We start from the raw sequence: 16,492 nt of genomic DNA, 5'->3' as shown, positions 1-16,492 counted from the left end.
GAAACTTTTATGATTATCAATGTTAAAACAGTTGTTTACATTTTTATCAGGATTCATTGATGAATAGAAAGTTCAAAAGAACAGCATTTATTCAAAATAGAATCTTTTGTAACAACAATTTAATGCATCCTTGCTAAATAAAAGTATTCTTTTTTCTTTCTCAAAATATTTTTTTTTACTGACCCCAAAATTTTGAATGGTAGTGATGTTACAAAAGCTTTCTATTTCAGATAAATGCTGTTCTTTTGAATTTTCTATTCCTCAGATAATCCTGAAAAAAACTGTTTTAAGATAATAATCAGAGATGGTTTCATGATCATCAAATCAGGATATTAGACTGGTCTCTGAAGGATCATGTGACACTAAAGACTGGAGTAATGAATTGTCTTAAATATTCCTAAGCTCCGCCCCCTTCTGTATTCACATTCAGTTTATAAAGAGCAGCAGACTGCATGAGCTACTTCACTTTTCTCACAGCCATCAGCTTCTCTGCACAGGAATGAGGTTGTATTTGGTGAGGGTTTTTTTTTTTTTTTTTTTCTGTTACCTTTTAGGTTACTTAAATATAAATTGTTATAATTAATGCAATTTCAGTTGTTGTTTCTTTTTATCATAAAGTTACATACTGACTAGTGTTTACTGTTTTAATATAACAGAATATCCTGAATAATGGGGGCCAAGGTTTCAGTTGTCAATGGCACTCCTTATACCTGGTACTTTGCCACCCAGAACAGAGGGGTAAGGACTTTTGGTGCATTCACAACACCAGATTATTTATGCAATTCTATATTCTAAATCCTGTTTCATAGTTATTTTTCCATAGTTAGAATGTCCTTTTTTTATTAAAGTATTAACAAAATATTACAACATATTTATAATATACATATTTAGTTAGTAGCGTAATCAGCCCTTGTCTCTGTGTAGAGCTTAATGTGCCTTCTTCAATAGATTGTAGAAAAGCTTTAAACAATAATTATTTTTAATCCTTCCAAAGAAATCTATAAAAAGTTTGAAGTTAGCCCATCAGGATCAGGTGATTTGTTTAATTTGAGGTTTTTCACAGCTAAATCTAATTCCTCTATCTGCAAATCTTCATCACTGCCATGATCAAACCTTCAGCAATGAATTTCAAAAAATGCAACACAGATCTCCACTTTACTGTTTGCAGAATGCACTTTTGCAACCCATGTGACAATTCAATCAGGAAAATGAACATAATTTGGAATTGTTGGAAATAATATTAGGAGCTTCGCCATTTTATCTTTTGAAGTTCCTAAAGGTTTTACCAGTTTTCATGATGTTAATCAGTTGATCATATCATATATCGCCACTGGGACGTTCTAAAATGCTTAACATGAAAAAGCTTAAAGGGTTAGTTCACCCAAAAATGAAAATTCTGTCATTTATTACTCACCCTCATGCCGCTCCACACCCGTAAGACCTTCGTTAATCTTCAGAACACAAATTAAGATATTTTTGTTGAAATCCGATGGCTCAGTGAGGCCTACATAGGGAGCAATGACATTTCCTCTCTCAAGATCCATAAAGGTACTAAAAACATATTTAAATCAGTTCATGTGGCTACAGTGGTTCAGTATTAATATTATAAAGCGACGAGAATATTTTTGGTGCACCAAAAAAAACAAAATAACGACTTATATAGTGATGGCCGATTTAAAAACACTGCTTCATGAAGCTTCGGAGCGTAAATGAATCAGTGTATCGAATGATGATTCGGATCGCGTGTCAAACTGCCAACAGCTGAAATCACGTGACTTTGGCGCTCCGAACAGCAGATTCAACACACTGATTCATTTATGCTCCGATGCTTCCTGAAGCAGTGTTTTGAAATCGGCCATCACTAAATAAGTCGTTATTTTGTTTTTTTTGGCGCACCAAAAATATTCTCGTCGCTTTATAATATTAATATTGAACCACTGTACTCACATGAACTGATTTAGATGTGTTTTTAGTGCCTTTATGGATCTTGAGAGAGGAAATGTCATTGCTGGCTATGTAGGCCTCACGGAGCCATCGGATTTCAACTAAAATATCTTAATTTGTGTTCTGAAGATAACGAAGGTCTTACGGGTGTGAAACGGCATGACAGAATTTTCATTTTTGCGTGAACTAACAATTTAACGTGGTTTAATTTACTGAGACAGTGTTATTAACAAACCAAACTTAGTGAACACCATACTAATAAAGCATACTATGTACAGAAAAGCAGATGAGCCCAGAATATAAACGCAACATGTTTAATGAAGCATTTTTCTCCCATAAAGAAAATACTTAACATGGCTTAATGTACTAAAACAGTGACATTAAAAGACCAAACCTAGTAAACACTATACTAATAAAGCATACTATACAGAAAAATACTTAATATACAGTAAATACTCACTACATTAAGCCACGTTAAGCGTTTTTCACTAGTCATGTGCGGTAGGTCTTAAAGTGACAGCAGCCTAATAAAACCACAGATGTCTGTCAGAAAAGACTATGCAGTGTTTATTAACTGCACAGATACAGAAACTATTCAATAAATAATTTAATTTCTCTAGCCAAGGGACATTTATATATATATATATATATATATAATATATTAGGCTATATCAAAAAGCATCATTCTTTGCTTTACGAATTTGCAGGGCAATCTGAATCTGTGGTTTGTCTCATTTGCAAGTGAATTGTGTTGCTTTAAAATCTAATGTGAATACAGATTACAAAGCACTCACCAAAACCATGTGTTTAGTATTGATTTACCATCTAACGAAGTTATCATAGTTGGTTAAATGAAGTCGGTGTGCCACCTACAGGCCTTTTTTTGGTGAAGTGTAGGTTGGTAAAGAACGTGCAAAATGGCAATAATAACTACATTACCCTTTTTCATAGGATAATCGTGATTAGGATTTTGAGCAAAATAATCGTGATTATCAGTTTAATCATTATCGTGCAGCCCTTAAAACCTCTTTAAACAATGTTTATTTATTTGATGAATAAGAGTACATTCATCCTGCCTTTTAACCTTTCCCATCTATTTACATGAGAGGAAAATGTTGCATCCTTTGTAATTTTCTGTATTAATTCTTTTATCTTATTACAAAAAACTTAATTAAACAAAAAATCTGCATCAAATTTTCAATAATCTTTATTCCTTAACTCTACAATCATATCTAAAAGCTCTCAGAACAAGCAATGATTATGTGACATACTGTTATGCCCGTATATAATGATCAAAATAAAAAAGACCTCTTCATTATTTAACACGAGCGCCACCCAATGCCCATTCAAATCAACACGAGTTGTAATTATTTTCTTTTGACTAAGTTTTGTAATCCCCTGAAATTACGTGAAATGATCAAAAACGGTATTTTAACAGAGAACATACAAAATCAACACAAAAAAAATACAAAATATTTACAGAAAAATAAACACGAATAGAAGAGTAGTTACTTCTAGAAGCACTACAACATACCTCACTGCCTGGTCTCTCTCAAACATAACATATCTCGTGATAGATACACTTATGTGATAATACAGCAAGAAATCGACTAGGTAACATTAATTTGATGTAACCATGTGGACCTCTGAAGAAAGCTTTTTTCCTTTCTTTCTGAGCTTTTTCTATTAGAGGCCACAGCGCAGCCCAGGCACTAGTTAGCATGTCCTCTGATTAGCCAGATGAGAGTATGACATAATATCTTACAATGTCAGTCTGTTCTTTACGTGTCATTTTATTGACTGCTTTTCTGATGGAAACTGATGTATAATTCTGCTCCCCAGTATACACGCATTGATTCTGGCTGCACAACATCCTATGAAGAGGCCAAGGCAATCCATCGCTACATCCACATCAGATATAATAATCACACATGGAATAGTTTTTCCTATGAGTTTAACACCCATAAAGGCGACACCTCTTTTATCTTAAGAGAAACCTACGACCGTTCTCAGATTCAGTTGCACTGCACCTCTGAGGGTGGCACTCGTTACTGTACCAACTATGGTAAGTTACTGCAAACATATCAGTTCTGCACTACACTATACAGACAAAAGTATTGTGCACCCTTGACCATCCCTCCCATATTTGATTGTTGTGTGTCCCATTCCAGATTTATTTCCCCTTTTGTGTTCGGTTTGATGTTATTTTTAAAGGGTTAGTTCACCCAAAAATGAAATTTCTGTCATTAATTACTCACCCTCATATCGTTCTACACCCTTAAGACCTTTGTTCATCTTCAGAACACAAATTAAGATATTTTTGATAAAATCCCATGGCTCAGTGAGGCCTGCATAGCCAGCAAGAACACTCCCCTTTTCAATGCCCAGAAAGTTACTAAAGACATATTTAAAACAGTTCATGTGACTACAGTTGTTCAACCTTAATGTTATGAAGCGAAGAGAATACTTTTTGTGCGCCAAAAAAAAAAAAAAAAAAATTCAAAATAGCGACTTTATTCCACAATATCTAGTGATGGGCAATTTCAAAACACTGCTTCATGAAGCTTTACGAATCTTTTGTTTTGAATCAGTGGTTCGGAGTGCCACTTCATTTTGGTGCACAAAAAGTATTCTCGTCACTTCATAACATTAAGGTTGAACCACTGTAGTCACATGAACTGTTTTAAATATGTCTTTAGTAGCTTTCTGGGCATCTGAAAGTGTAAATTATCTTGCTGGCAATAGAGGCCTTACTGAGTCATCGGATTTCATCAAAAATATCTTAATTTGTGTTCTGAAGATGAACGAAAGTCTTATGGGTGTAGAACGACATGAGGGTGAGTAATTAATGACAGGATTTTCATTTTTGGGTGAACTAACCCTTTATGCATATTTGCACAATACTATCTTTATAAAAAAAGAATGCTATATTAAAAATCATTTTATTTTGTTATGACGGGTAACTATGTCAGAACTCTGGAACCAGAAATAAATAAAAAAATACTATTTTTTTTTTTTTCTAATAGCAAACCAAAAAGAAAAACAATTCATTTGTAATCCCTGACTAGAGGTTGAGCATTCATAATTCTGATATCACAAAATCATTTCTTAAATTTTTAAAAACATATTCTTGTATCACATATTCTTTTGTTCCTTCGCCCCTTTCACAGTACAATCAGAAGTATTGTAATCATGTGATTTTAACAGTAAATATACAGTGTGTTTGTTACTATATCAAGTCTAAATTTCCCTGCCTCTGCTGAAGTATTTTTAAAATTTAAAAAATTATTGATTATTGATTGAATTTAATTTTAATTGTTCTAAAATTGTTTTAATTCAAACTGTTCTAAAATCGGGTTTAAAAGGTTAGTTCACCCAAAAATGAAAATTCAGTCACTAATTACTCACCCTCATGCCGTTCCACATCTGTAAGACCTTCATTCATCTTCAGAACACAAATTAAGATATTTTTGATGAAATCTGAAAGCTTTCTGCTGACACCCCTATAGACAGCAATGTCTTGTAAGACTTGATTTTAATGCTAAGACAAACAGCTGAAATCAAACACCCTGCAATAAAGCAATAAAAATTAATCACTCTTGAGAGAAGGTATCAGAGAAAGAGCATAAAAAGAGCCTTGTCCAAACTTCTCTCCTCATTTATCTTTGCATCCCCCTCTCCCTCCTCCCTTCCTTTGCCGCTTATTCAAGTCACTCAAAGACTATGAGCTTTGCTGTATATTGGGACAGGGCCAGAGCATATTACCAGCACCCTGGCTCCTGATTACACCTACTAGTGTAATCAGTGATTACACTGATTACACGCTGCTGGTGCCCCTAATACAGCTGTGACAGCAGCACGTGTCTAGAGCTGAGTGATAGCGGGTAATTATTTCCTCTGCAAATTAAGTAACCCATAAAATGATAAAGTGTAATCTGTATGTTGTTTTGAATCCTGTGGTGTCTGATGATATCTTTCAACAGGAAAAATTGAAGAAGATGAGAGAAATCAGAGACGGCAAGAGGAGGAGAGAAGACGTCTGGAACATGAGCGAAGGATTCAACAGGAGCTGGACAGAAAGAGTGAGTATATCTTTAACTTGGACATTTATAGGAATCAGTACAATATGGAGCAGACACAAAAATTGTTACTTAGAACTGGCTGCAGAGTTCTCCAATGATGCCTCAGTGGTTGGAAACTAAATATAGAAAATGTCTTGGGTTATGTCTGTAACCCTGGTTCCCTGAATAGGGAACGAGACACTGCGTTGAACGCTTTGGGAACGCCTCTGCTTGATTGTGTTGTGAAGCACTTGTGAAATCGAACCAATAGGGTGACAGGACGTCAGAGCAGGTGACGCCACAGACCAGGAAACTATAAAGCACTCCTGAGAACAAAGAACGCCAGCTTCTGAATGGCTGAAGCAAGACGCTCACAGGTGTGCAGGGAGTATGGCTAGGCAATGCAGCGTCTTGTTCCCTATTCAGAGAACTAGGGTTACAGATGGAACCCGAGACATTCTCTTTAATGGGAACATTGACGTTGCATCGAGTGCTTTGGGAACCCTATCCCAACTACACCATAATTCCAAGTGCCTGTCTGTTATCCTCAAGATGAGAGCACAGAGGACCCCGGAGTGGAGCCCAAGTCAAGGTTGTAAAACCTAATAAAGGTATGCTGAGAGGACCACCCAGCCGCATCACATATCTCATGGAAGGGAACCCCCGAGATCAAAGCCTTTGAGGCAGCCTTACCCCTAGTAGAGTGAGCACGGACAGCCAAAGGTGAAGGCTGTCCGGCTGACTCATAAGTAAGTGAGATGGCCTCAACCACCCACTTGCTCATCCTCTGCTTAGACGCAGGGCCCCCTTTTTTAGGAGGCCCATAGCAAACAAAAAATTGTTCAGTTTTTCGACAGCCAGCTCTGTGGACGTAAGTGTCTAGTGTCATAACTGGTTAAGGCAGATTAAGTTTTTCCTGATCCGGATTAGAAAAAGGAGGAGGACAGAAAGCCTGCAGCACAATCGGCCTGGGACGTTAGTAGGGACCTTGGGTATATACCCAGGTCTAGGATGAAGGAAAGCCTTGACTATACCAGGCGCAAATTCCAAATTCCATGAGGGAGCAACCGAAATTCTTCCAGATGAGCTCCACCACCTCGGAAGTGGAGTCTCCATTCCCTGGGCCTCGGCCCCTGCCTCGACAGGATGTCTGCCCCCACATTTTGATGCCCGGGGATATGAGCTGCTCTTCTCCTGGGCCCACAGGAGGATCTGATGGGCTAACTTGCACAACTGGCGAGACCTCAGACCCCCCTGGTGGTTGATATAGGAGACCACCGACATGTTGTCCGTGCGGACCAACGTGTGATGGCCCCTCAGGTCCGGGAGGAAGTATTTGAGAGCTTGAAATACCACCATCATTTCCAGCCGATTTATGTGCCAGGAAAGTAGATGGTCCTCCCAAAGACCCTGAGCTGAGTGACCACTCATGATCGCCCCCCCCAGCCTGTGAGGGAAGCATGCTTCATTAGCATTATACGAGGACAAGAAGCCCCCAACACAGGTCCCTGGGACAGGAACCAAGGCTTGTTCCACATGACCTAAGCATGAAGAATTGGGTTAAAATCAACCAATCGTCGATATAATTCAACACGCGGATGCCCTGGAGTCTCAAAGGAGCCAGAGCTGCATCCATGCATTTCATGAAGGTGCAGGGTGATAGTGATAGGCCGAAAGGAAGAACCCTGTATTGATAAGCTTCGCCCTCGAAAGCAAATCTGAGGAACTTCCTGTGCTGAGGATGGATGGATACATGAAAGTAAGCATCTTTCAGATCTATTGTCACAAACCAGTCATCATCTGATCTGATCTGTGTGGTGATCTGTTTGAGTGTAAGCATCTTGAACTTGAGCTTTTGAACAGAGAGATTTAGCATATGTAAATCTAAAATAGGATGCAACCCTCCATCCTTTTTTGGAACAATGAAGTAACGGCTGTAAAATCCTGACAGCTTGCTGGGAGGAGAAACCCTTTCTATAGCTCCTTTTTGCAAGAGTGTCAGAACTTCCTGTTCCATTACCAGAGACTGCTCGGGGCCCACCACCGTAGGGAGGACCCCATTGAAACGGGGCAGACGAGACCCAAATTGTATTCTGTAACCCTTTTTCTATTGTGAACAGCACCCATTGAGAAATATTGGGGAGAAGTTTCCATTCTGCCAGAAATTTGACTGGCCCTCCTCAGAGGGTCGGTGGGGAGGTGTCAGGGTTGGCAGACCGGCCCCCAGAGGGACCCAAAGAGGGACGGGTACCATGTAATGTGATAGAGGACCCTCTCCGGAGGGGGCTGCCTTCAGAGATCCAGTGCCACTGGCATCAGGACCTCTTTGAAGCCTTTTTCACGATAATGACAGTCCTCTGTCTTACCCTTAGAAGGCTTCGATTGTGTCACCCGCCCCTGTCCCCAAGCTCTTTGCGGGGGAGCATGGGTGGCGACACTTTGTTTCTGTTGTGCTCTATGTGCTGAGGAGCTGGTTGATGGCCGAGGCTCTTCCCGCTCAGCAGCCTCAGGGGGATGAGAGCGGCGGGGAAGGAATCTCTGGAAGGCCGCTGACTGTTTTCTAGTCACCTGGAACCTCTCGACGACAGATGTAACTGAGTCGCCAGAGAGGCCCAGGGGAGACAGCGGTGCATCCATCAAAATGCTCTTATCTCTTTCCTTTATATCAGATAAGTTCAGCCACAAATGCCTCTCCGTGGCTACCAGGGCTGCCATAGAACGGCCAATTGTTTTAGCCGTCTCCTTGGTGGCCCGGACAGAGAGAGATAAGTGGCCTTCCTGAGCTCCTGAATGACCTCGAAGGTTGCTTCCCCACTCTCATCAATTTCCCCCAGTAGGTCGGCTTGGTAAGCTTGCAAGATCGACATAGTATGAAGGCAAGCTGCAGCCTGACCTGCTGCCATGTAAACTTTGCCCACCAGCGCTGATGTAGTCTTTAGCAGTTTGGTGGGCAGCGTCTGGGTTTTGAGGGACGGTGCAGACTTGGGCGAGAGATAGCTTGCAAGTGTCTCCTCAACCCGAGGCATCGCCTCATAGCCATGCTGTTTCAGCCCCATGAAGTTTGAATATATCGATGTTTGGGGGCTGAAAACCTGATACTGCACTGGTCTCTGACACGACCTCAACACCTCGGTGTGGAGGTCGGGAAAGAATGGCAGCCTCTGATGCTGAGGATGTGACCGGGCAGGCAGAAAGTGCTCATCAAGCTTAGTCTTCTGGGGCACTTCACTTCTCTCAGCGGGCCATTTAATAGTTAATTTTTCTACTGCCCTGGTCAAAACCTGTAGCAACTCCTCATAAGCTGCCGAAGAGGATGGTGAGTCCTCATCTCCAGCATCGACGCTCACCACATCCACCTCCTCAGAGCTGGATAGATGAAGTGCTGGTGCCTCTCTCCAGGAAGAAGAAACCGCAGCGTGTGCTTCCGCCACCAGAGGAGATACACTGGGTCTGGCAGGTGAAGGCAGAGAAAGGGCTGGGCCTGTCTCTAACCCCTCTGTCAGATCCATCTGTGAACACCCCCTCAGCAAAAGTGGGACCCGATCCACTGGGAACACTGGCCAAGGCGTCCTCCTGTTTGTTAAAGAGCGCCTGGCGAGAATGAAGTGTACGGAGCGTCAACTTCTCACAATGCACACCAACAGCTCCCTCAAGTGCTGCCTGGGCATGCTCCACTTCTAAGCAAACAACACACATCTCGTGTGTATCCCCAACCGTGAAGAAACGTGGGCAGGGATGAACACACTTGACAAACTGCTGTTTGCTCGCCATTTCATGTCTTCATATATATATATATATATATATATATATATATATATATATGCTTGTGGTGTGAAAATACTCTTGACATTCACGCAGAGGCGTTCCCAAAGCATTCAATGCAGCGTCGATGTTCCCATGAAAGGGAACCTTACATTATGTACACACAAACACACTACGGTTGTAATGGCATGTTGTAATTAACATAGTATGATAACAGTCTCAGGAAATATCACAGTATATGGAATTAAACAATTATTATTATCATAGAGTCCTATGAAATGTACTTTATTCAGAAAATTAATTTTTCTTTTTATGATGTAATACAAATATAAACAAAAATCTTGCCTGGTAAAAATGTATTAGTCAAATGCAAATCAGACAGACACTAAAAGGATAACAAAGGGCATCCTTATATTTCTATTTATTAAAATTTAACAGAAGCATCTATTATAATTGTGTGCGATCTATCAGCATTGTCTTTGCGATCGACTGGTAGATCGCGATCGACCTATTGGGCGCCCATGTCCTACGTTGTAACGCATAGTACATCATGTCATTGTGAATTACTTTTTGGACGTATGTCTAATGCGTATGGATGTTGCTCCGGAAGCTCGTTATTTTACTTTAAAAAGTTTTAAACAAGGATATTTGTCTTACACAAATGCATCACTTCACTTCAGAAGGTCTTTATTAACCCCCGGAGCTGCATGGAGTACGTTTTTATCATCGATGGATGCACTTTTTTTTCATCCTAGAAAATCACTTCTATTATACACCTATCACTATCATATACACCTAGGGTGGCTTGAGGGTGAGTACATTATGGGCTAATTTTCATTGTTGGGTGAACATTGATCTCTTTAAGTAGCAAAAACTGCTATCAACATTGATAATAATTTAAAATGTTTATTGAGCAGCAAATCAGCATATTAGAATGATTTATAAAGTATCTATATGTTGTTTCCAATACCATGCTATTTGATTACATCTTTAAACAGGACAAATTGAAGAAGATGAAAAACAGAGACAGCAAGAGGAGGAGAGAAGACGTTTGGAACGTTTGGAACGCGAGCAAAGGATTCAACAGGAGCTGGACCGAGAGAGTGAATCATCCAGACTCAAGCTTTCTCGAGCAACTGAGCGGCTTCGTGAAAAACAAAGCTTCAGAGGTCGCGAGCAACATCATGAACGCACACAAGCTCTCCATCAACAAATAGAAGACGACGCTGCTGCAATCGAGAGGGACGAGGTATGACTTTAATTTGGATTGAGCAATATGTATACAGCATGTGATAAAATATCACTTTTTACTGAGACCCATTTATGTTTTGCACATTTATGAAGGTTACTGATGTTGAAGAAAAATTCAAAGACATTTTGTTAAAGTACCAGATCACAGAAGATAAAGAGATACAGCACTACCAGATCTGGGACAGGATTAAGACGCTCCAGAATGAACTTCTAGATCAATATTGTAGAGAAAACTACCTTTCAGTATGGTCTCAGTTTAGCTTTGATCATGCTATAGGATATAGCGAACTGTCTCTTACAGAGAAGCTCACAGTTCTTGAGGCATCTCTACAGTTCATTCTGAACAGTAGCAGTGCAGATGCTAAAGATGATGAAGATCAGCAGCTTGGCTGGGAGAAGAAGTATGACTTTCTCTTTGGTTTGGTGGAGCAGCTTCATTCCACAAATCCAACTTTGGCAGAACACATTTTATTAAATGTGCTTGACATGATCTCAGAGCTTTCACCACAAAGTAGGAAGATTTTGGGTCAAATGTTGTTCAACAGGATCTGGACACCAACAGAAGTAATGCTTTTCATTTGCAAAAGTCCAGCTATCAAATGTGATCAACTCGATTCAGTTCTCCACACAGCACAAACCTACCACCTGGACTGCATCCTCGTTCTCTCTGCTCTTACGAATGAAAATCCTTTAATGTTTCTTCAAGAACAAATTAAAAATGACAAGGACAAAGATGCTGATACAATTGTGAAGGAACTTCGTGAAGCAAACTGCCCAGAGAAAGTCTTGGTGCTGTTGAAGGATGTGCTTAGATACGTAGAGTTGGAACTCCCAAAATATCAATTGGTGGACCTTACTGAAGAACAAATCGCAGATTTGAAAAGGAAGATAACATCCCTTAATCTTACAAACCCAGATATCAACATTCTGAAAGATGTATTAATTGGAATGTCAATAGCAGTGCAAGACTGCTCAACAATTACCGAAAAAGACAACACGAAGATTCAAGGTTATTTTCCAAGATGTACACAACTAGCATCATTGCTTTTGCTCCTCCTGGCACAGCTGACAGAAGATAAAGGATGTCTTCTAGAGATTGGCACAGGTGAGGGCAAGTCCTGTATCTTAGCCATGTTTGCAACAATTCTGGCCATTCGTGGAACAAAAGTGGACATTGTGACAAGCTCTCCGGTTCTAGCCAGGCGAGATCAAGAAGAGTGGAAAAAGTTTTTCGAAATGTTTGGCGTCACCTCGTCTGTAGTACCTCCACAGTATGCAAGTGCCTATTCACAACAGGAACAAGATGAACATCTTAAAGATGCTTACAGGAAACAAATAGTATATGGCACAGTGGGAGTCTTTGCAGCAGACATACTTAAACAGGAATTTGAGAAGAGGACTACTCGCGATACAAGGCCATTTGAGCTTGTAATAGTGGATGAAGTGGACTACATGACCTTAGACAGTGGCGTTCAAGTAACATTCTTGTCCCATGAATCTAGTGGATTTAGGCATGTGGAGCAAGTCCTTTCCAACATATGGGCCATGATATCTACTTGTCAACCGATTGAAATGCTTGAAACAAGGGAAATAAAATGGGCGACAAGGATACAGTACTTTCATAAAGCTGCAACAACAGCCGTTATGGGACTAGAAACATCAGAAAGCTTTTCAGCAAATGAGATCTTGCTACCTGGAGTGAATTTGGGATTCTACACCCAGGAGGATATTGAAATGATACATCAATATGATGTGAAAGAGGACATGTCGTCTAAAGCATTATCTGAAGTCATGAAGAAACTTGTAGTTTCACAACAGTACGATCTTCTGTGCATATTTGAGGAGGTCTTGGAAAAGAGTGCAGTGTTTAAGTGCTATTCTTTAGAGAACAAGAAAGCAAAATGTTTTGAAGCTCAGGAAAAACAAGGTGACCTTAATGTTGAAATGTTACTGCTGGAAGGAGGACTGGCATGCGAAATCATGTCTGAGAAATCACTAATTGATGCTACTGTGAGCACAATAAAGTCATATATCATGTACTCAGATAACCCTCAAACAGCCGAAAAATCCAACAACTTCACTGTCATCCCTGTTTTTTTGAAACGCTACATTGAAAATCAGTTACCAGTTTTTGTTGAGAATGCACTAAGGGCTGTTGAGATGTCACAGGGCCGGGAATACATGATTTACACCTCACCGGCCGCTGAAAGAGAAGTTGCTGGCACTCATGACAGAGACAAGTATAATGCAATAATTCCACTAGACTTCAAAGCGAGCGGTGTGCTGGAGAAAAACAAAAAGTGGGGTAATGGTCTGCAACAATTTTTGGAGTTCAAGCACCAACTTGCGATTTCACCAATATCCAATGTGACAAATTACATGTCAAATTTCCATTATTTTAAAAGGTATCTCAGTGGGAGTGGTATTTTTGGTGTTTCTGGTACATTAGGAGGTAAGGCAGATCGAGATTTTCTGGCAAGACATTATAAAGCACAGAGCTACACTGTACCTGCATATCGCCATAAAAGGGTGGTGGAGCTTCCAGTCATCCAGGTAAAAGGTGGGAATGACCAATGGATCCAGACTATTTGCGAAACTTCATGGAAAGTAGCAGAGAGAGGACAGGTTGTCTTGGTAATTTGTGAAGATGTTAAAACAGCAGATGAACTAAAAGAGAAAATACAAGGCAGCGGCAGATTCAAGGCAGAACAGATTACTCTGTACACAATCAGTGAGAAACACAACATTGAAAGAGAGAAATTCTGTGCAGGCAGAATCATTATTGCTACAAATCTCGGAGGTCGGGGGACAGACATAAAGGTTGATGAAAGTGTGAATAAGTGTGGTGGTCTTTTTGTTCTTCTTACTCACTTTCCTCAAAACCGAAGAGTCGAGAAACAAATATTTGGTCGTACATCTCGAAAAGGCAATCCTGGGATGGTCCAGATGGTTGTGAACTGTGATCATCTCGCACCAGCTTACCAAGGTCAGTCTGTGGAAATTATGCGCCAGCTAAGAGAGGACTATGAAATTAAACGAATCCACGACATGGAAAGTGATGAGCTGGTTGAAATAAACCTAAAGGAAAATCTGTTCTCCACATTTTGTAAATTGCTGAAGGACTTTGATAGGCATTATACAGAGCAAGAAAAACTGGACCCCATGCGAATGCAGCTTAAAAATATTCCAGATTGCTTTAAACATCATCAACCTAAGTTTGATTATCAGCCTGCCGTCAATGCTTTGAAAGAATCTTGGGCCTTGTGGTTGACCCTTCACGAGGATCACATCAATAGACATGATGACTTAGGAGAACTTAAATCAGATCTTATCAGGACAGTAAACGAAACAAGTGGAAAGCTGCTGCGAGGAGAATGTGATAATTTTTATGATCACATCAAACAGGCAATTGTAAGAACTGATCTACACTGCCGTGATAAATCCAACAATGCCTTTGGAGCCAAATCCTATTGGCAAAAAGTTGCCAACTCTGACCCACACTACAAGGCTGTGGCACTCTATAACCAGGCGTACATCACCATCAACCTCAGTAAGGGTAACTATAAAGCAGACGCTATGAAACTACTGGAAGATGCAAAGCAATCAATTGACGCCTATGTCACAGAAGTTTCAAACACAATGGTCTCATGTAACTTATCAGTCACTGGTAACAAAGATCAGAAAACAGACAAAAACAACAACTTTCAGAGTCAAATGGAGGCCAGAATGAACATCTTTAAGTCTTGGATGACGTACATTGATAATGCATTGAATAAACTTAAAGAGCTGGAGGAAAGCAACAGTGATGCCATTACAGAGGACTGTTCAGTCTACATGCTGTCTGAAGAAAAGAACTTCATCATCACTAATGAGCTGAGATCGTTATACGACTACGGCCTGGGTGTTGTTTTCGAGGTGAAAAAGAAGCCCAAGTTTTGTATAGATGCTTTGATATGTTTCTTTCTCGGGGTGGTACAGGTTCTCGCTGGGGTTCTTGTTTGTGCGCTGTCACTTGGAACAGCCAGCCAGTTTGGACTGGGCCTGATTGCAGAAGGAGTGTCTGACATGATCAATGGAATAGAGGGGATGATAAAGGGCACATTTGATTGGGCGTCATGGGCAATATCTAAGAGTATCAGCATTGGGCTTTCTTTGCTAACAGCTGGCTTTAGCGTTATCAAGAAAGCAGTTACCACAGTGTTTAAAGTGACAAAAGGTCTCCTCAATGGTACCAAGTCTTTCTCTTCTGTTGCGAATGAATTCATCAAATCAGGAAAGGCAATGTTTACTTCATTCAAAGGAAGTGCTCAGTCTGGTTTATCATCACTCAGTAAAGAATCTTTTAAGTCTGCAATGAAAAACATGACATCTTCAACAGTGGTCAAACAGAACTTCAAAGCGGCATCTATGTATGCATTTAAAGAAATCGGGAAACAGTCTGTGCTCACTGCCATGAACTATGCAATCGATGCAGCACTTCAGGAAGTCTTTAAGAAGATTTTACAAAGCATTTTTCAGAATGCTGTTACTTCATCAGTGAAGCAAAGCAGTGACCTGGATCAGAATCTTGTCGAATTTATCAGCTCAGGCATTCCGAAAGCTGCCTTGGAAAAAGAGAATTTCAAGATTGACCAGAATTATGAGAACCAAATAAAAAAATCAGTTGATATGTTCCTTGAAGAGATAACTCCTCACCTCATACTGGACTGTACCAAAGAACTGGATGTTATCAGCAAACTCTCTGAGGTGTGTGACACAGCAACAGAGATTATGAACAAAGAGAGTCAGTCGGGTGTGCTTGAAACGGCAAAGCTGGTTCTGAAAGTAGCTGAGTATGAAACTAAATTCTGTCAAATACTGGGTGCCATACCAACAAAGGAGAAAATACAAAATAAATTTATTCCTGAATTACTGGAGAGCATCAGTGAGCTTGAGAAAGAAATGACAAAGTATGACCAAGATGGACGACACAGTTTACAGGATGTACAACGCCTTAAAGGAGAACTTCTGCAGATTATCGCACGGAAAGTTTCTGAGCAATTCATCAGTTCCTGTTCTGAACATATGACTTCTTTAATGACCAACACATTTAAGAGTGAGTTGAACAGTGCTGCAGGACAAGCAGTAGATAAAGTCATGCGCAGACATAAGACTCAACAATTCTTTGATGATCAGAGAGAAAAACACAACAGGAAATCTGCGAGCCAAAAGGAAGTGGAACAGCTGTCAGATGAGGACAAAACAAAACTAATGCAGTATACAGAAGATATGTGCAAAACTGATCATCCTGTTACAGCCCTCGATGTATATGTGCTCACAAAAAGTAACCTGCTCGATGGAAAAGGGATTCAACTCACAGTCGTTGATGAAAATGGAAAACAGCTCACTGAGGAACGTTACCCAGGAACCACCAAATCAGCAGGCGATATAAAACTGAGAGTAACTAAATCTGCAAAAGCCCCTCATACATTACA

At 40.2% G+C, this 16,492-nt stretch overlaps 2 protein-coding genes across 7 annotated transcripts in view; one reads left to right on the top strand and one right to left on the bottom strand.

The window, feature by feature from the left end:
• Positions 1-16,492, bottom strand: part of LOC127511088 (gastrula zinc finger protein XlCGF57.1-like) — a 195,809-nt gene that overhangs the window by 137,485 nt on the left and 41,832 nt on the right. The window lies entirely within an intron of this gene.
• Positions 495-16,492, top strand: part of LOC127511048 (uncharacterized) — a 47,347-nt gene continuing 31,349 nt past the window's right edge. For 2 of the 5 annotated variants that reach the window (XM_051891381.1, XM_051891380.1), the window contains exons 1-6: positions 496-514; positions 657-738; positions 3,787-4,009; positions 5,928-6,026; positions 10,766-11,016; positions 11,112-16,492. In XM_051891381.1, the coding sequence (XP_051747341.1) occupies positions 670-738; positions 3,787-4,009; positions 5,928-6,026; positions 10,766-11,016; positions 11,112-16,492 (6,023 nt within the window). In that variant the 5' untranslated portion in view covers positions 496-514; positions 657-669. Of the gene's footprint in view, positions 515-656; positions 739-3,786; positions 4,010-5,927; positions 6,027-10,765; positions 11,017-11,111 lie in introns of all 5 variants that reach the window. The other 3 variants (XM_051891382.1, XM_051891378.1, XM_051891379.1) reach the window with 3 other exon arrangements.

Source organism: Ctenopharyngodon idella, chromosome 4, assembly GCF_019924925.1.
Source record: "Ctenopharyngodon idella isolate HZGC_01 chromosome 4, HZGC01, whole genome shotgun sequence".
Classification (NCBI taxonomy): domain Eukaryota; kingdom Metazoa; phylum Chordata; class Actinopteri; order Cypriniformes; family Xenocyprididae; genus Ctenopharyngodon; species Ctenopharyngodon idella.
The sequence above is the reverse complement of the archived record's forward strand: the minus strand, read 5'-3'. Positions and strand labels throughout refer to the sequence as shown.